Genomic DNA, 20,327 nt, shown 5'->3' with positions numbered 1-20,327 from the left:
TTTCAAGGTACTCCATGCGAAAGCACAGTTTTTAATAAAGAAATAGAAGCAGGAGTGTTGGGAGCAATGTGTCTCAACCACACGGACCCACACCCCCCTGTCCCAAGTATAGACTAAACTCTGCTGCATTTGCATCCATCCAACAGTCAAGGCAGTTCTTGGAATCCTTGTCAATAGTAACATCTGCACTCATCCCATGGTTCTTTCCAAACGTTTTGCCGCACACTTCGTTGAAGTGTCCACTTTCTGTTATTACCACCTTGTTTCCTGAGCTGGAGACACCTTATTGAGTGCTACCTGCTATCTTTCCATGCACACATCTGTCTATCAAATAGTGTCCCTTTTAGTGAGTGGGACCTTTGCAGAGCTTTGGCAGAGAGTCAATATACGTCCCCTGCACCAAACAAAATTCACAACCAAATGCTCAAACAACTTCATGCCAACAATATGAAACATACTACATTTGGTGGGAGGCAGTATTTCCTTCTCAGTGGCAGGAAAGTATTACTATTACTATTCCTGTCCTGAAACTGCGAAAAAAACACCACATACCTTAACTACCTATGGCCAATCTCTCTGATGAATGGGCTATGTAAGCTATATGAACGGGTGGTTGACTGCTAACTTTGCTTGTGCCTTCAAGCCAGAGGGCATATACCGACATTCCAAAGCGGCTTTTGGGCTTTCCGGTCTGCCACATATCATCTGGTTTGTTTGCAGTTCACAGCGCTTATGCACATTGCCAACATCTGATTGCTGTATTCTTTGACACAAAGAAGGCATACGATACCAACTGTCGTCGATTTTGGCAGCTATTGCAGTTCTCCATGGACCTGTCCCACTGAGTGACATCTTCAGCGATGCCTTGATCGTCTTCACTCATGGAGCGTCAACAGTGGCTTACAGTTTTTCCACTGACAAGACTGTCTGTGTGAATTTCTGGTGGTGCATTTGGTTTCTCCCACCATCTTTACATCTTGGGCCTATCGCCCTTCCATTCGTTGAAACTATGAAATTGCTGGGGCTCATGCTCGATAGGAAACACTCTTGGTCCTCCCATGTCTCTTACCGGCCAGCCCACTATACACGTCTTCTCAATGTGCTGTGTGTCCTCAATGGTACTTCCTGGGGTGATGATCAAACTACCCTCCTCCACTTGTACTGGTCCCTTATCCGTTCGAAACTAGACTATGAGTTATTTGTTTGTGTGTCTGGATGTCCATCCCTCTTACACCATCTCAGCACTATCCACCTTCGTAGCATGTTTGGCCACTGGCACCTTTTACACTAGCCTGGTTGAGAGTCTGTATGCTTAAGCTGCTGAACTACCACTTTCCTACTGCTGTGACTTTCTGCTCAGCAGGTACGCATGCCATTTGTCTGCCTTGAGTGGCCACCCATCCTATGCCTCCTTCTTCGATGATTCCTTTGATCGTCAGTATGAGGTGTGTCCCTTGTCTCTGTTACTTCCTGGCAGTTTTAGCATTTGCTTTGGCAGCTTAACTTTACACTACCTGCAACTTTCTTAGTGGGTGTGAGCCCTTCACCACCTTGGGTTCATGAAGTGGCCCATGTTAACCTTGTCCTTCATTCACTTCCTAAAGACACTACTCCTGCCTCGCTCTATCGCCTTCAGTTTCACGCCTTTCCCGTGGAACTTAGCGATAGTACCTATGTATATACTGATGGCTCTCGAACTGACTGTGGGGTTGGGTTTGCCTTCATCATCGGCACCCATGTCTATCGAAATCAGCTTCCGGCACTCTGCTCATTATTTACAGCAGAGCTCATTGCACTGTATCAGGCCGCAGAGTATGTCTGGCGACACAGACTTTTCAGTTGTGTCCTCTGCTCAGACTCGATCAGTGCCCTTCAAACTCTATGTATGCTGTACAGCACCCATTCCTTAGTGCAGTGAAGCCAGGAAAACTGTCACTTGCTCACTGTTTGTGGAGCCACTGTGATGATTGTGGGTTCCTGGTCATGTCGGTCTGCCATGTAACGAGGCTGCTGTTGGTGCTGCCAAGGCTGCAGTCCGTTAGTTCCTATATTCCCTTCGATGATCTCTCTGTCTTGTCAGGTGGTGGTGTCCCTTTGGTGTCGCCAATGGTCCTCGCTTCACGGGAATAAGCTGCAGCCTTTTAAGCCTCTCCCAACAACTGCGCATTGGGCACTGCCTTTTTAGCCATCATCATTTGATAAGTGATGCTACCCCACCACTTTGCACCCAAGTTTTAACGGTCCTCCACTTCCTGACAGAATGCACATTTTTTTAACCATTTACGTTCCCGCTTGGGTTTGCTGTCTGAGTTATTGTCCATTTTAGCAAATGCCATGCGGGCTCTCGACTGCGTTTTCCTTTTTATATGCCAAAGCAATATGGTGAAGGTCATTTAATTTTTAGTTTTCGAAGTCTGTTTCTGTATGGTGTCTCTTCTAGTGTTTTCTTCACGTCCCTGTTTTTAGCTGCCGTCTCTTACGTCAATTGGGACTGATGTACAGTCAGTTTTTTAACTCCTCTCTGTCTCCATGTTTTATAGACTTGGGCGCGTATGACCCCAGTTGTTTTTTGCACCCTAAAGCAAAACAAAACCAAAACTAATCCAGACTGCACCTGCACCCATAAATTTATCTTGGTCATTGAAACTCACCAATTCTTAGGTATTTTATTTGACCACAAGCAAGCTGCATGTCTGCCGGCTTAAGGCAACTTGTGTGAAGAAGTTGAATGCTCTCCTTCTTTTAATCACTCTGCATGGGGCACAGATTACATTGTTCTTCTGGTATTTTGCAAAGTGCTTATTTTATCCTGCTTGGGCTATGGATGTGTTGCCCATGGGTTGGCAGCAAGGTCCGTACTGAGCTTGCTGGACCCTGTTCACCACACTGGTGTGCAATTTGCTATGGGGGCTTTCCGTATGAGCTCGCCTCCTGATGGAAGCCAGTGTCCCATCCCTGCAGGTTGGATAGCAGCAGCTTCTGGCAAGTTACACGATCACAATCTGTCAGATGCCTACCCACCCATGTCACTCAACTCTGTTTCACAACCAGCAGTTCAGACTGTTTGCGCGTCATCCAAAACTGGGAAGACCAGCTGGGATCTGACTCGATATTATACTGAAGGACCCCCAACAGCCTCTGTTAGTTGCTAGACATCCCTCTCAGCATCCCCTCATCCCCTGTGAGCTGTACCATGTCCTGTGATAGTAATGGACCTCTCTTGTGGCCACAAGAAGGATGCTGATTCTACCCTTCTCCGACACCTGTATCTTTCAATCCTCCATGATTATTCTACATTCTGTATGCATCTACACTGATGGACTGAAAGTTAATGACAGGGTCCATTATGCTTTTGCACGAGAAACACTCTCTGCAAAGTACCTACAGTGTATACATTGCAGAATTGGTAGCTGTCTCTAAGGCTTTGTGGTACATCAAATCCCAGGCCCTGACAAACTTTCTGATCTGTAGCAATTGTAACACTTACTGAAATGAATGAAATGCCATGTGGCTAGGGCCTCCTATCGGGTAGACCGGTCGCCTGGCGCAAGTATTTCGATTTGACGCCACTTCCGTGACTTGCATCTTAATGGGGATGAGATGATAATGAAGACAAGACAACACAACACTCTGCCCCTGAGTGGAGAAAATTTTCCGACCCAACCGGGAATCGAACCCGGGCTCCTTAGCATGGCATTCCGTCACGCTGACGAGGCGGACATCAGTTAGTTAAAGGCATAACAGTGTGCTATCCCAAAAATATTTGGGCTGCCAATGTCTAGGACCTACTGGCTGACCTCTGCAGCTCTGGAAAGACGGTGGCCTTCATGTGGATACTGAGCCACATATGCATTCCAAGAAATAAACTTGCCAATCCCTTAGCTAAAGTCGCAACCACGGGAGATCAACTTAATGTTGGGATGCCAGGCTCAGATTTATGATTACAACTTCAACACAATATTTTGAGGCTCTGGGAACTGGAATGGTAGGCTACTACAACCCAAAACAAGTTGAGAGTGATTAAAGGGTCCACTAAGACACGGCAGACATCTTTACAGGCTGTTCCAAAAGATGCCATTGTGTTGTGCTGACTACGCAGCAACCACACGAGACTCACCCATGAGTTCCTTCTGCGTCAGGAGGATCCCCCTCACTGCAGCTGCAGTAATCTTTTGACAACAGTGCATGGTCTTCTCGAAAGTGCCCTGCTGGCCAATCTGCGGCAAGGTCTTGGTTAGCCTATCTCACTACCTCAGGTGCTTGTGGATGACGTGACAGCCACTAACATAGTTTTGCATTTCCTGAGCAAGAGCAGATTTTACTCTAACCTGTAATACTCTCCTCTTCCAGTGTTAGGAGTGGTTGTAGGGTGAGAGCCTCCCCTAGTGGCTGGTACTCAGCAAGCAACTGCAGGTTACTTTCTTCCCCTCTCACCTTGTTGTGCCTTTAGACCCTGGTGTGTAAGATGCTTTTGGGTTATCTCTATTTTCTTTTACCAGTCAGACCATTTTAAATTATTTCACTTACTGATACAGATTAGGGAATCCAATGCCCCCTATTTTTGTGTGTTTCTCGTATGATAAGGAGGGACTGATGATCCAGTAGTTCAGTCTCTGTGAACTCATGATCACTATCACCATCCTAACTGAAATAGATTTTTTTATGGGTGGGGAACTTCTGTGTTTGTGGTGCTGTTGTGCAAGAGAGTTGGAACACTGAGGACTGGTCAAACTACAGGAAACATAGAGCAGTTAAGGATGTCACGTTTGCAATTTCCCCCCCCCCCCCCCCCCCCCCTTATGGGACCAAACTGCTGAGGTCATTGGTCCCTAGTATGCAGTCTCCTAAGCATTCTGCTCACAAGCATTTCTGCCCTAGCACTTCCCAACTGTATCGTGTGTTGAATTCTCTAGGAAGACCTTCACTTCCATCTATACGAGATGGTCACTGTTTAAGAACTGTCCACTGGGACTGGCAGTATCTGCCACAGGCATGTGAAATGTTGGTTCATAACTTGACTAAAGATGTATTTGTTTTGTTCTCACTTCCACTTTTCTGGATGTGTTAAAAAGCGTATCATGTGAAACCCAACTCGTACTTTTCCCACATGACATACTGAAAGCTTTGGGTCAATGCAGTAAAGTAGATGGAGTTTTTCTCAATTTCCAGAAAGCATTTGACTTTGTACTACATCTATGCTTATTGTCCCAAGTACGATCATATGGAGTATCAAGTGAAATTTGTGACTTGATTGAGGAATTTTTGGTAGGAAGGATGCAGTATGGTATCTTGGATGGAGAGTCATTATCAGATGTAGAAGTAACCAGGTGTGGCCTAGGGAAGTGTGTTGGAACCCTTGCTGTTCATGTTGTATATTAATGACCTTAAGGGCAATATTAATAGTAACCTCAGACTTTTTGCAGATATCTTTATCTATAATGAAGTACTGACTGAAAGAAGCAGCATAAATATTAAGTGAGATCTTGATAATATTACAAAGTGGTGCAAAGTTAGTAACTTTCTTTAATTGTTCAGAGATGTAAAATTGTGCACTTCGCAAAATGAAAAAATGTAGTGTCAAGCAGTGGAAACTCCAGGTAGGAATATCAGCAACATAGGAAAAGATAAATAACTACTTGCCGTAAACATATCATGCTAAGTTGCTGACACACACAATTAAGACACTTATGCATAAGCCATCTGCCTCAGCCTTAATGGGAAAAAGAGTAACACACACCAATCATGCACACAAGTAAGCACACCTTGTGTACACATGACTGCCACCTTTGGCAGCTTGGGCCAGAAGGCAGCTATTACGTTCGATGGAAGCAGCAATTGGAGGGGGTGGAGAAGGGATAACAGTGTACTGGTGGAGGAGCACTGTCTGGCGAGTGTGCATGGACTAGAATACCAACAGCTACAGTCAGGAGGTTATGGGTCATGGAGGTGGGGAAAACAGAGCATGAGAATGGGGAGGAGTTGATAGGTTGAGGACAGGATAATGGGAGTAGAGAATGTATTGTAAGGGTACCTCCCACCTGTGCAGTTCAGAGAAGCTGGTGTTGGAAGGGAGGATCCCCATTGAAATCAAACATGTTATGTTCAGCTGCATGTTGCTCCACAGGGTCGTCTACTATGCTCTTGGCCACAGTTTGGTGGTGGCCATTCATCCTGGTGGACAGCTGGATGGCAGTCATACCAGCATAAATAGTTGTGCAGTGATTGTAGCAGAGTTGGTAAATGACACAGCTGCTTTTGCAGGTGGCCATGCTCCTGATAGGGTAGGATAAATTTGTGATAGGACTGGAATAGGAAGTGCTGGTGGGTGGATTTGGCAGGTCTTGCACCTGAGTCTTCCGCAGCAATATGATCATTATGGCAAGGGGTTGGGTTTGGTAGTGGCATAGAGGTGAACTAGGATGTTGTGGAGGTTGTTTGGGTGATGGAATGCCACTTTAGAAGGAATGGGAAGGATCTTGAGCAGGATGTCTTTCATTTCAGGACATGAAGATAGGTAATCAAAGCCAGGTGAATGATATGGTTCAGTTACCCCAGTTTGGGTTGGTATTGGCTGATAAAGGAGGCAGTCCTTTGTGGCGGGTTTGTAGGGGTGTTGGGAGGATAGCGGGTGTGAGGGGAAATGGCACTGGAGATCGGTTTGTGTGGGGGATGATGCCTGCCTGTGAAGATCTTGGTGAGAACCTCAGCATACCGGGCAAGGGAGTTCTTGCCACTGCAGATACACCACCTCCAGGTGGCCAGGTTGTATAGGAGAGACTTTTTGGTGTGGAAGGGACGACAGCTGTCAAAATGCAGGTACTTTTGATGGTTGGTGGGTTTAATGTGGACAGAGATGTGGATCGAGCCATCAGAGAGAAGGGGGTCAATATCTAGGAAGCTGGCACACTGGGTTGAGAGGACTAGGTGAAGCAGGTGGGAAGAGGGGTGCAGGAATGAAGATAGGGTGTCTTGGCCAAGAGTCCAGGTCATGAAGATATCATTAATGAACCAGAACCAGGCTAGGGGTTGGCATTTTGAGAGACAAGGTAGGTCTCCTCTAGATGGCTCTTAAGAGGGTGCTATGTGGGTACCCACGACTGTGCCACAGACTTGTTTGTATACCTTCCCTTCAAAGGAGAAGTAGTTGTGTGTTAGGATAAAATTAGTAAGGTTTATAAGGAATGTGGAAGTGGTTTGGAGTCTGAAGGACATTGGGAAAGGTAGTGTTTAATAGCAATAAGACCATGGGCATGAAGGATGTTGGTGTATAGGGAGGGGGCATCAACAGTGACAAGTAGGGATCCAGGAGGTAAAGGGCTGAGGATGGTGGATAGTTGGTGAAGGAAGTGGTTGGTATCTTTGATGTAGTAAGGCTAAATTACAAGCAATTGGTTGGAGGTGTTGGTCAATGAGGGCCAAAATTCTTTTAGTGGGGGCACGATAACCAGCCCCAAGGAGGTGTCCGGGATTGTTGGGTTTGTGGATTTCGGGGAGCATGTAGCAGGTGTGATTGCAGGATATCATAGTGGTGAAGAGGAAAATGGATTTAGGAGATAGGTTCTGGGAAGGGCCTACGGCTTTAAGCAGGGATTGTAGGTTGTGTAGGACTTCTATGATGGGATCACTCTGACAGAGTTTATAGTTGGAGGGGTCAAATAATTGGTGGAAGCTTTCCACCATGTAGTCACTGCACTTCATAAGTGATGGAACCTTGGTCTGCTGGTAGGATGACTAGGTGTGGATTATTGTTGAGGTTGTGTACGGCTAATCTTCTTCTGTTGAAAGGTTGGTGTTCTAAGGATGGGACCTGGGGAAGGATGATAAGGCTAAGTTGGAAGAAGGAATTCCTGGAAGGTGACGAGTGGGTGGTTGGGTAGTGGTATGAAGTGGGAGAGGCAAGGTTCATTGCTGGAATTAGGCAAAGTGATTGGCAGCAAAGAAGTGTTTCCATTGCAGGGGTTGGGAGGAGGACAATAAGTCTTTGACAATTCCAGCATGGTTATATTTGGGTGTAGGGCCAAAGGTGAGACCTTTGGGTAGTACTGAAACTTCTGTGGAGCTGAGGGATATGGTTGGAAGGTTAACAACAACTTTGTTACAGGAATGTTTTGGGTCTGAATTTGGTAGCGTGTTGGTAGGGAGTTTTGGGAGGTGTGTCAAGTTGAAAAGTTCAGTTAGACGGGGATTAGGTGCTGAGAGGGATGGACAAGGAGGAACACTGTGATAGGATAGGGATGGGAAAGTGGTGCCTTTAGGTGGCAGTTGGATGTCAGCAGGTTGCATAACTTACAGAGGTGGTGTCTGGAATGTGCCTCCAGATGCTGGAGGACAAAGGATCCAGTTTCAGAAACATTATGTATGAAGCAGGTACTTTACAGTAGCAGTATAATGCAGAGGGAGCAGAGGTGGTTCTGGAATTCCTGTGTTACGGAGATGTGTTTTTGCAGTACCAGGTTTACAAGAGTCAAGGACTGGTGGAATCTGAAAAGTTGAAGGAGGTAAAAGGAGAGGTAGGCTCCAGAGAAAGGAATTCTTATGGTTGGGGCATTTGGGAGGATTCTATAGTTTAGACAGCATTCAAGAAATAGGATGTGGGACTGGGCTTTAGCCAGGGAAATGGATACTTCTCTGAATTGGTGCAGAAAGATGGAGCAGGGGTCCCTTGTGGCATGAATGGTGTAAGGAAATTGGAATGACATGTAAAAAGGCAAAATAGGTCGTCATGGGGGAGAGAGGAGCTGAGTAAGAGAAAAGGTGCATAAAAAAACTCAAGATACACAAAAATGAGTGAAACCACATAAAAATGCGCACAAATACATTAAAAATGTACGGAAACGTGTAATAAAGGAATGAATTGGGCTTGTGTGTGTGTGTGTGTGTGTGTGTGTGTGTGTGTGTGTGTGTGTGTGTGTGTGTGTGTGTGTTGTGGTAAGGGAAGAGAGGAAAGGGGGTTGGGTTATGTCGAGGATCCAAGTTATTACAACTATCTGAGGCAAGAATCTGCGCATCAGATGCTGCATCAACAACTCGCCTGGACACAAAGCCTGTGTTGTATGCAGTCGATCATTGATACAGTGTGGCTCAGAAGTAGGTGCGGTTTTGGAGGGTGGTGAAAAAACACAGGAAAGAAGAGAGAGAACAGACACTGAGAAGAGTAATGTGATAGAGAAGAGTAACAAAGGAAAAGTCATAGGGTTGTAGGATGGAAGAAAAGCTGTTCGGCAAAATCAAACAATGGAAACTCCAGATAGGAATCTCAACATGTAGGAAAAGTGAGATTACTACATGAATGGGATGGGCAGAAACCCTGATAACTGATATAATGATATGTACCCTCTGCCATGCACCTCACAGTGGTTTCCAGAGTATAGCTATAGATGTGTATTTAGAATATGCGTTATTGTGCAGGTGAGAACAATGGAGCAATTCACAAGAAACCTATGCACAGTGATAGTGACAGTTTGGTGTGCTATCGCTAATGTAGGCATTAATTTTTTGAAAATTGCCAGGGCTTTACCATTCATTCTGAGCATATGGCGACATGATTCAACATTTGTTTTGGACCACAGCATCAGCAAATCAATTTGGCACTAGCATGGTTTTAGCAGTGCAGTGCTAATAATTCAGTTACTGTTTTGAGGGAAATCTTCCCCCAGTGCTTGATCTCCTGGTTTGGTGACATTCCATGTCCTGGACACTCACTGGATTTAACTCTGTGTGACTACTTCTCATGGGGATACCTTCAGAGTGAGGTGTATAAAAGTCGACCAAGGACTCTACAAACCTTGAAGTAGACTGCATTCTGCAGCAGATGCTTCACAAACTTAGGCAGAATGGCTGCAGCAGTGCATTAACAGTGAGGAACAAGACTTGCTAGAACTGTTGTTTAAAACCTCTTGAAATTAACTTTGTGGAATATTCCTGTTTGTGCCCCTGTAGTTTCATGAAGTTCCAGTCGATGGCGGTACTATATGTGGCCTTCAAAATGGCATCTGTAATGGAGGTGCACTCGAAGCAAGGTTGTCATTCAGTTTCTTTTGGTGGGAAACCATAACATCAAAGATATTCATATGCACTTGCAGAACGTCTAGGGAGACCTGGCAGCGAAAAAAAGCTTTTGACAAGGCATCTGCGTCATAGCAACAAGATCGCTCCTACCTGTCGATCTCCTGTGTGCTGGCTGACCGTGTATGGCTGTGATTCTTGCGGTGTTGGAATGTGTTGACACTCTCATTTGAGGTGATCAACAGACCACACTAAAACATCTCATTGCTCAACTGGACATCTGTTAAACCACACTAAAGCATCTCGTTGTTCACCTGGACAACTGTTAGTGGTGCCATCCACTGGTTGGGATAGCTGAAGATATGTGCCCGTTGCCTAACAGAATATCAGAGAGAGCAACGAAGGACAGTTTGTGTGAATTGCTTGCATGTTAAGAGTCTGATCATGACAATTTTCTGTCGAACGTAATCACAAGCAGTGAAACATGAATTCATTATTTCAAACCCAAAACAAAATGGCCATCCTTGCAGTGCTCCCCTCTGAAGGAAAAGTTTAAAACCAACCTCTCAGTTGGTAAATTCATAGCAGTAGTCTTCTGGGACTCTGAGTGGGTTATTCTGTGTGATGTCCTCTCTCATTGTGCATCTTCAAATTTGAAGTATATCGTAGTATCCTCAGGAAATTGAAGAAACTACTTCAACATGTTTGTCGCTACAAAAACGCAAACTAACTTCCTTCACCATGACATTGCAAGACCTCGCACAAGTCTGTGCACCACAGAGGAGCACACACAACTTTATTTGAGTGTTCTTCCTGATTCACCCTACAGCCCAGAACTTGCACCTTCAGTCTCCTGTCTGCTTGTTCCAATGGATGATTGGATGATTGGGATGTTATTGATGCAGCAAGATGTTGGCTCAGATGTTGACCAGTAGAGTGGTACTGTGCAGGCACACAAGCCCTTCCGGTAAGGTGGCATGAGGCCATTGCATTGAACAGATATTACGTTGAAAAATAGGGCTTTGTATCCAAAAGAGTGGGGAATAATGTGATGTATTGCAATCCTCAATAAAACTAACCCACTTTCAGAAACAAAATGTGTTGCATTACATATTGAACACTCCTTGCATAGTTTTGTTCTATGATCTTTTTTAAAAATAAACCTTCAGAGGGATACTGCCTGTGCCACCCTGTATTTCTGATGAATTAAGACCAGTGGTTGTTTCTAATCTTTGAAGCCTCTATGACATTACATTTTAACAAGATAACACAAGATCACATGTTGCTCGTGCTGTCCTGGCTTACCATAGTATAGAGGGTCTGTAACCCTGGCCAGCATGTTCTCCAGATCAGTCGTCTGTTGAAAATGTCTGCTGATGGGTTGCTGAGAGACTGGTAGCCTGCCACTTGCTAGGCACTAAGGTTGATCAACTCTGAGATAGAATTGAAGCACCTATATATTATCTCAGCTCACAACCAGATTGACTAAATGACAAGCCAGATTAGAGCCATTGGTGCAGCCAGAGGTGGCAGCAGTGTGAACTAAATTTTGAATCCTGTGTATCCTTCAAGATTAATCATGTATTCTCCCTACTGTACTGTATACACACAACAAGAAAAAAAAAAATATTTCCATAATGAGGTAGGAAATTAGGTACTGGCAGAAAGAAAGCTGTGAGGACAGATAGTGAGTTGAGCTTGGGTAGCTCAGTTGGTAGACCTTGCTTGCGAAAGACGAAGGTCCTGAGTTCAGGTTTGTCAGACACACACTGCCAGAAAGTTTCAAAAGAATTATTTATCATCATTCATGGTGTTAGATAATTTACAATCTGATTTATTTCTTCTGATTTAGTGTGTGAATTTCTGGACTGACGTGTAGCTTTTTTTTAAATGTACTAGAGCAGTTTTTAACACTTTAATTTGGGATAGCTCTTAACAATTTGAAGACTGCCCAAAGAGTAATATTGGTTTAAGAACACCAGCCATATATGCCATTTTTTAAAGTGTTACTGACATGTGACTACTGCAAAACCTTGCAGTTGTATGCACGAAATTGTGTCAATGTGATCATATATTGGCTCAACCATTCATGACAGCAGCTGTTCCATTCACTAATGTTTCGAAATAATTATAGAAATTGCCAGAAGAAGGCAGCACCTGTCAAGGGACAGGTAACGAGACCTCTACATTATTCTCATGTGAAATGAGTCCAGTTTTCCAGTTTTCAAGCAACAGGTGTCTCATGTTGAGAAAATTGTGGCCCGAGCAATACTTCAGCATGTTCTTTTGAACACAGTGATGTGGCTTGAACTGCAAATAGCTCAGTCTCCGAAGTGTTAAATGACGTTCCCTTTTCCATGTGCAAATATTTTTCCTTGAGTGATCCATGGGTTTGTCCATTCCTTTTTAATCAAATTTCTAATTAGCTCATTGAAATTATTTTCATACTGTGACACAAATTTCATATGAAATTCATAAAATTTTTCATCTACTCAGTTCCTGTAGTTACATGTGTACAGGCCATCCAACGTTCTTTTTAATTATGTTATGTACTGACTTAATGTGCAATTGGCAAGGCAAACAACATAGTCCTAGAAAAAAACTTTCTTACGATAATAATCACACTATTCCATAATACTCTTTTGTTGCAAGAACCATTTTTAAATTGAGAAGTTTTATCTTTTTGATGTAGAGATTACTGAAATATTCTATACTGTTACTAAGCAACTCTAAATTCTTTTTGTTTGGCTTGCTTGGAACAGTGTCAAAAGGAAAACAGAACCTACTGCGTAAGTACTCCAAATTGTTGACTTTGTAATCTTTTTTTTTATCAATTTGTGATTTCTCCATGCATCTGTAATGGTTTGTCTCTGTTTCTGCTGCTTTCTCTGAAGTGTTCGGCGAAAATCTTCTCCTGCTCAGGCTCCTCGAACTCGTTCTGATAAGTCGAGGTAAATTATTCCATCATTTAATTGAAAGCACAGAAGATGTTAGTTTGTGTGATAATCATGTAAAAAACATTAATGCATGTGTGAGGAAAAAATTGACTGCAACTTTTTAGTGTTGATTAACTTATTATCTCTTTTGTGTGAAATGTAATACCAGTTAAAACAGACTTCTTTTCTTAGTTTGCTTGGCTTCTTAATGTAGGTAAATTTATAACTTAGTGAGTTATTTCTCATAAAATAACTATTATAAGAGTTGTCTTTTATAAGTAGTTTGTATCTTCTTTTTGAGTTGAAGCACATTTCATATGCAGTTCAAAACTAATTTTCATAATAATGGTCAGTTAATAAGCTTATTAGTTTCAGTTAAGACATTTGAGTATGCTTACTAGTGATAAATTTTTAATGTGGTACGTTTTCAGTGAGTTCTCAGAGATGATTAAAAATAAGGTCTTCACAAAATGAAATGATTCTTTTCAGATTTTGTTTCCTCACAAAATGCCATCTCACTGGTAATCAGTATGTGCGTAAATTAATAAATTTATAATATGAATCAGTCAGTGGAGGTATCAATAGTAAATGATAATTATTGGTATATAATCACATCATGATACTCATTTAAAAGCTTTTATAAATGACTTATTTCTATTATTCATGGAAAAGATCAGAAATGTCTTTGTTATATCAAATTAATTGTTTTAGAATTTCACTGCTCACTCAGATATGTATGTTTGTTTGAATGTACATACATTGAAAATCAGAAAAATTAAATCACTCACACACAAAATGCACATCAAAAGGACTGTGAAAATGTAAAAAATACTGAAAGATTTGAACATCTCATAAACAATCTCTTCAGCAATAGATAAGTAACTCAGTTGGACAAGGATGGGGAAAGTAATAGACTGTGCTTTTATCAAAGGAATCATCTTAGCATTTACATAATTAGGTTAGAGAAACTGTAGAAAACTTAAATTAGGATAACAGGATGGTTATTTCCACCCCATGTTCAGAAATGTGTGTTCAGCCTCGTAACCCCTGTATCACTACGCTTGGTGCAAACATAACAAAGTATGTGCTCTGTAGAGCAAGTGATAATCATGGCAGGTAATTTTCATGTATTTTCCTGAATATAATGACGCAAAAACAGGTTACCAACAATTTATAGAAGAGCAGTAAAAAAAAAAAGCACTTGTATATATGTTATTTCACTAACCTGGGAGGGATTCACCAGAGGAAAATGGTGAGAGAAATAAAGTAAATGGTCATACTTGTAGTATGTTGTTTCAAAAGAGCTTGTTTATGAATTTGGATCAAATTTTGGAATGGTAGGTTCAGCGGCGGCATGCTGATGACCAGTTACTGCCTAGAAGTTGAGGCCACTTAGAAATAACATATCTGCAACATCATTGGTTTCTATTTAAGACTTGATTTTGATCTGAATTGTAAACAGATTTGTGCATATTTTAAAAGATAAAGTATATGTAGAGTATTGCTTGCTAATAGTTATTCAGATGTTCTGTAAAAATTGTGTATTACTAATTGTTGTTGTGCAGTTTCTCTATTTTGACTCATGTTGTTTATTTTCTGTGGTAAACTTCGGCAGAAATGTGCCTGGTCGGAAACCCAGGTAGGAAGACATCATTGTAGAAATGTGTTAAACCAGGGTTGCAATTTGTTGTTAGAGTAAAATCTAGAAAACCATTGCACTCATTATACACACTGAGAGAGAAGCATTTCATACTTTATTCTTCAAGCAAAGGATATACGCTTACACATAGCAATAATAATTATTTTCTTTGTACGGAGTTTTGCTACATGCCAACCAAGCCAAATTCCCAGAAAATGCTATAACCAGCTTTGCTGTTCGTAAATTGCCTCTTCAGGTCATTAGGGGAGTTTGAGTATGACCTAGCTATACATAATGCTTCAGCTTGCATATTTCTCTTAATTGTTATCTAGCAGCCCTGGTTTATCAAATCTGTAGTTCTTTAACTGTGTAGATTTTTTCTCGTTGATGTAAACAGTGTCCTTCCCTGCATTATCTTAATACTGCATTTTTAGTACTACAGTGAATAGAAGACTAGTTTCATTTATATGTAAAGTTGAAAGAGGAGACTAGTAATGTCTTACTTGTCTATGGGATATGCACCTAGTTAGCCGATCTCTGAAATGAACTGACAAAGAATAGAGGAACCAATTGCATAATGTTTCCTATATGCATTCTTCTCTCTCACCATTATTCAGAAAAAAGGAAGAAACCACTGTTAATACTTGATATTCCACATGTGATTCACCTGACCATGAATTCTGTTGATATTTGTGTTTTTGAAAATTGAAGCTTTATTTTTGAATGCAGATAGTGAATATGTATTAGGGCTTATGACGGGATCTGTTATACTACTTCAGCATATAGGCAAATATCTGTTGCCTTGTGGCACCCAACCTAGTTTTGCTGGGACACTTCAGTTTTCTGGTTTATACCTTTTCATTTTCGACAGTGATCTTTTGCTACTCATAACTAAATTCTGCCTTCTCAAGTTTCAGATGATGTTTTGAAATTATTTCTGGGCCTATGAATGTTCACTCTCCTCTAAATTACTCTTCCCGAGTCTTTGACCCTTTCCATACTCTCATTGTTCTAATTACTCTCATTTCAGATAATTGACTATTGTGTTTGCTTGTCAATTTTTGAAATGCATAAGTCATTTCCATGTATCACTTTTGATTTGTAAAATTGTATTCTAATGTTTTTTGTTACCTATTACCTTTCTGAATATGTTGTCAGAATCTATAAGCTTGTAATTTTTAATTTACGTATTTGTAATTGATGTCAAAGCCATGCATAGATTCAAAATGGAAAAATAGGTCACTGGAGAACCTTGTGTGAAGAAGTCATATCCAGCAGAGGAACTGATTGGCTGTGGCATATACTGATAAGATTCAGAATTAGAGAATTTGATGGCATGATGTAAGAGAAAGAAGTCATTAAGATAATTATTACCCACTGAAGTGCTAAGAGCTGCAAGTAGGCACAAGTCAGAATAAAAGAGAGAGATCATTTTGTGTTTTGTGTGTGAGATGAGATGAGAGTAGTCACAAAGGACCATCCACATGATGCCTCATTTCCCATAGATTAGTTCAGATGCACAGAAACATCAGTGTATGTGACGGAATTGGTTGAAGTCGTGGGATTAACACACATGCTCGAAAGTGTCCCAGAGTTGCTTTAATCACTTTGCTATCAAACGTTGCTGCAATATTTTGGTCTTCTGCTTGTACAACTGATAATGCATATCTAGGCTAGGTAATGCCATGCTGAATAAAATTTGTGTGGAGGAAGGCTGACACTTATTGCCTTGAAACGTAGTAGTTATGTCAGAGTTTAACCCAATAATTTTAGGTTTGGAAAAAAAAAGATTTCAGTGATTCTTGTTACACTTGTGACAGGTGTGTTCTAAGTGACAATAAAGTACCATTGTATTTTATTACATTTCTTTTGTAATGAAAACATTTTATATTGGTATTTTTAGATGTGAAAAATAATAAAATAATTTCAGATAATAACTTATATGCTATTGAGAATTGTACTGAAATCATAAATATTCTGACTTCGTTTATACAAATGATCAATAAATTTATCACTTTATCACTTATACACTTTTTCGTGTAAATAATTGATTTCAGAAATCACAATATGTTAGCCCCCCCTCCGCCTTTCCCCCCCCCCCCCCCCTCTCTCTCGACTTATATTTGTTTGTGAGCTGTTCATTTATCCTTCTCATATCTTTAATATAATTTTCTGAAATAATCTCGCAGAATAAGTGTTTAATGCTGTATTAATTTCAACATGTGTTAGTAATTGTTGATAAATGCCATGGTCAAAAGCATTTGTCAAAAAACTTCTAAATAATACACACTTTGTAAACAGGCAGTTCATGCTTACTGTAAGAGAGTCCAGCTAAGGACTGGAGACTATTCTCTTCAATACACGTCTTTCATTCTGTGCCCAGAGCAATGTGTGAATTGAATGCCTTATCTGTGCTGTTGAAAGTGCCAAACTTGTATGCAAAGCTGAACAGATCAACACGTTGTGTCGATGCACCTGAAGAAAGAGCTTCTGACATTTGTACTCCTTTCTATTATTATTTTAGCTTTCATTTTGTGTTTCGTGCTGATATTGTTTTACTCATAATTACTGTTAAATGTTTAATTTTTGATGTCTGTTAGTAGGAGGTGACTACATTTAATGGTGAGAGTATGACTGACTACTTGGAACTGAAAGCTCATGCACTGCATTATTTTGGTGCATTAAATCCAGCTGCCTCTGTATGACTTCTTTGCCTATCTTGATAACATTGATAAAAAAACTGAAATTGTCCTTCATCATCTCTTTTTCTTTGCAGGCATCTATTATTTACACTCTCCTCTTCTTTCACACTTTTGTCGGTCGTCCCTTAGGGCAGACACTCTGGTTCATAGAACCTATAATTTTGAGTATGCCACTTTTGGCTGAATGTTTAATACAGTTAAAAGCTTCCAACAACATTAAGCGTCTGAATGTGAGGGTGCAATTGCAGATGCAGCAGAGCATAGGCATACGTGCACCAGCTAGTGACCTAAATAAAACTAGCCCAGAAAATTTTTATAAGGTGACACACACAAATTTCTGTTGTTAATTAATAGATGAACTGACGTTTAAAAGCATTTGCTGGACATGGCTGTTTCTGATGTCAAAGTAACAGTGTGCATTTCATGCCTTAGCTGACAAAACCTAGTCCAGTTATTGCTAGCAGCCATGTAGTTTGTGGAAACAAAGATCAACATTAAGGCCATGGCCAAAGACTCAGAGGGCAAGTGTTACAGCTACAAGTAATGTGAGCTCAAACCATTACCAATAAACAAAGCCAGAACTGTCCTGAACAGTAACATACAATTCAAAGTCCATGTCTCAGAAGCAAGGTTACTGTTGTATTCATGTATTTAATGTAGAGGGCTAACAGCTTTTTCCCACACTATGGAGTTGCAGCAGCCGAAATGGAACTGTGTGCCCCATGAATAATATTATTACCAATCTGTCTCCCTCTGTTTCACTGAAGTGTGGGGGTGTTAAAGTGCATGATTAAGCAAACCAAGAGATACATCTAGCAGCTCTACCTGAGAGATGGTAGCAATAGCATTTTCTGTGTGTTACACCTGTTGTTGACTCCTTTCTTCTCTCAGCACCTCATAAACTTAGAGATGACCATCTATCCAGGCAACTGCTCTCAATAATAGCTAATCAACAGTCAGTAAAACCATGGCTGCAGGTGTGTGCATTTGGGTGTCTGTGTCTCTGTGTGTGTGTGTCTGTGTCTGTGTGTGTGTGTGTGTGTGTGTGTGTGTGTGTGTGTGTGTGTGTGTGTACTTCTGCTATAGAATGAGCATCAGCTCGAAAGCTAGTGTTCCTACATGTGGGAATGGTTGCCTTTCCTTTATTTTGCATATCATTCATTGCAGGACTTTATAGATTGTTTTATACATAGGCATGTGTTTGGCTTGCACTGTAAAAAAATTGTCTGTTACAATTTCTAATTTTTCCTCATATCTATTGAGCTCTTACCTGTTTAGATTACATTGTTGCAAAAATACCAAAAACACTTTGAGTCAGTTTCACTTTGGCCACACAACAGAATGCGTGCGTGATTTATTTATTTATTTGGTTGTTTTTTTTTGGGGTGGGGGGAGAATGGTTGTGAAGACATTGCAGCAGCATTTAGTCCTTCTTCCTTTTTTCTGGTTTTCCTCTCTTTATTAATGAGATTTCCTCCTAATGTTATATAAAATTTTCTTTGTTTTGCACATCTACAGAAACTGTATGTATGTTGTACTTTTAACTTTGCAGTTGGATAATATGTAATTGTACACTTAACTTAAAATCTTGTTATGCATGATTCAACTGCCTTTCAAGTTATGAATAATACTTTCTGTTTGTTACTGGAAACACTATGTTCTGTTTTCATGATTGAATCTCTAACTAAACAGTAAATTATAATACTGACATAATTCTGTTTTCTTATTTTAGCTTTGATGTATGCCCATAAGGAATGTGGCATGTTTCATTATACCCGTCATAAATATCACTGGTATCATGAACATCATTTGTTAAAGTGATTTTTAAAGTTGCATTTAGGGGATAGAGCCATATTATTTACTATGGTCTCATTCCAATTTAGATCTAATCCTTTCCTATATTAATTAATTTTACACAAGAATGTGTAAAGTGTCATCTTCTGATTACATTTATAGTCTCAAGGTGAGAAAAATGCAAGAAACTGTTACAGTGCAATTCTTTGGCATTTTAATTATCCTAATGATGTATGGAGTAGTAATGTTGTTTGAGGAAGTGAGGTATTTGTGATAGGTCAGTATACCTACTTGCATGTAATGTGGTACCAGTCTGACATTTTGAATGATTTCCCTGATTTTGTAGAAGTGCATTTTGACAGAAAAATTAATGTCCTGTAAGTGTACTTACTTTTGTATATACTGATTATTTCCCCAAATCTAACTAGAAGCAGTGAGGTACTGTCCCATTGCTATTGTTACTGGAAAATTGCTTTTCACTTTAATTCACAAAATACTTCTTTTTAGGTGATGGAAAAATTAACAGTTCAGGTGTACAAACTGTCCATTGTATTCTACAAAGGATATAGAGTATTTCCAGAATTCTGTGTATTTTTCCTTCATAATCTTTTTTAAAAAACGTGCATGTCAGTCACATAGATGTTACACAAGGTGGCAGCACACACTCTTTAGACATTTGGTTACATAGATAGGTTATGGGACATGTCTGGAAAATATATATCATGTTGGGAAAAACTCATAAAAACATTTTTTCAAACCAAAATTTATTTTCACAAGGAAGAGCATTTTTTAAACTATTTTTCTATGTAGCTCTACCATCGTACAGATGTTTGTCGTAGCGGGGAAACCAACTTTCCTATGCCCTCTTCATAGAAAGATGTGGCCAGTGAAGACAGCCACTGATGAACCCTGTTTTTTGCATCATTGTCACAGTTAAAGTGCCTCCTTCCAGAATAGTGCTTAAATTTAAAGAGCAAGTGTTAGTTAAAAGGTGCGAGATTGGTGCTGTATGGTAGGTGATGGAACTACTCCGAACTAAATTATTGAATTACCAGTACGTTGATGATTTGAGTTGTCAAGAAGCAACACAATACCTAGTATGAACATTCCACACCTTTCTGTTTTGAATTGCACCAAACTTTTCTCACCGTTACACTGTGCACATGATTTTTTTTTTTTTTTTTGTACTGACGACATGGTTTTGAATTTTTTTGTGGAGGTGGAGGATAATCACTGGTCACAGGTCTGTTC

At 40.6% G+C, this 20,327-nt stretch overlaps 1 protein-coding gene across 7 annotated transcripts in view; it reads left to right on the top strand.

The window, feature by feature from the left end:
* The window catches only part of LOC126356151 (dynactin subunit 1), a 152,393-nt gene that overhangs the window by 20,673 nt on the left and 111,393 nt on the right, over nucleotides 1-20,327 (top strand). For 3 of the 7 annotated variants that reach the window (XM_050006890.1, XM_050006895.1, XM_050006893.1), the window contains exons 4-6: nucleotides 12,768-12,794; nucleotides 12,900-12,956; nucleotides 14,557-14,580. The exons of 2 other annotated variants lie outside the window; for them this stretch is intronic. In XM_050006890.1, coding sequence (XP_049862847.1) covers nucleotides 12,768-12,794; nucleotides 12,900-12,956; nucleotides 14,557-14,580 — 108 coding nt within the window. The remainder of the gene's footprint in view (nucleotides 1-12,767; nucleotides 12,795-12,899; nucleotides 12,957-14,556; nucleotides 14,581-20,327) is intronic. 2 more of the 7 variants (XM_050006891.1, XM_050006892.1) reach the window with 2 other exon arrangements.

Source organism: Schistocerca gregaria, chromosome 3 (assembly GCF_023897955.1).
Source record: "Schistocerca gregaria isolate iqSchGreg1 chromosome 3, iqSchGreg1.2, whole genome shotgun sequence".
In the NCBI taxonomy this organism is placed as follows: Eukaryota; Metazoa; Arthropoda; class Insecta; order Orthoptera; family Acrididae; genus Schistocerca; species Schistocerca gregaria.
This window is presented reverse-complemented; position numbering and strand designations above follow the sequence as displayed.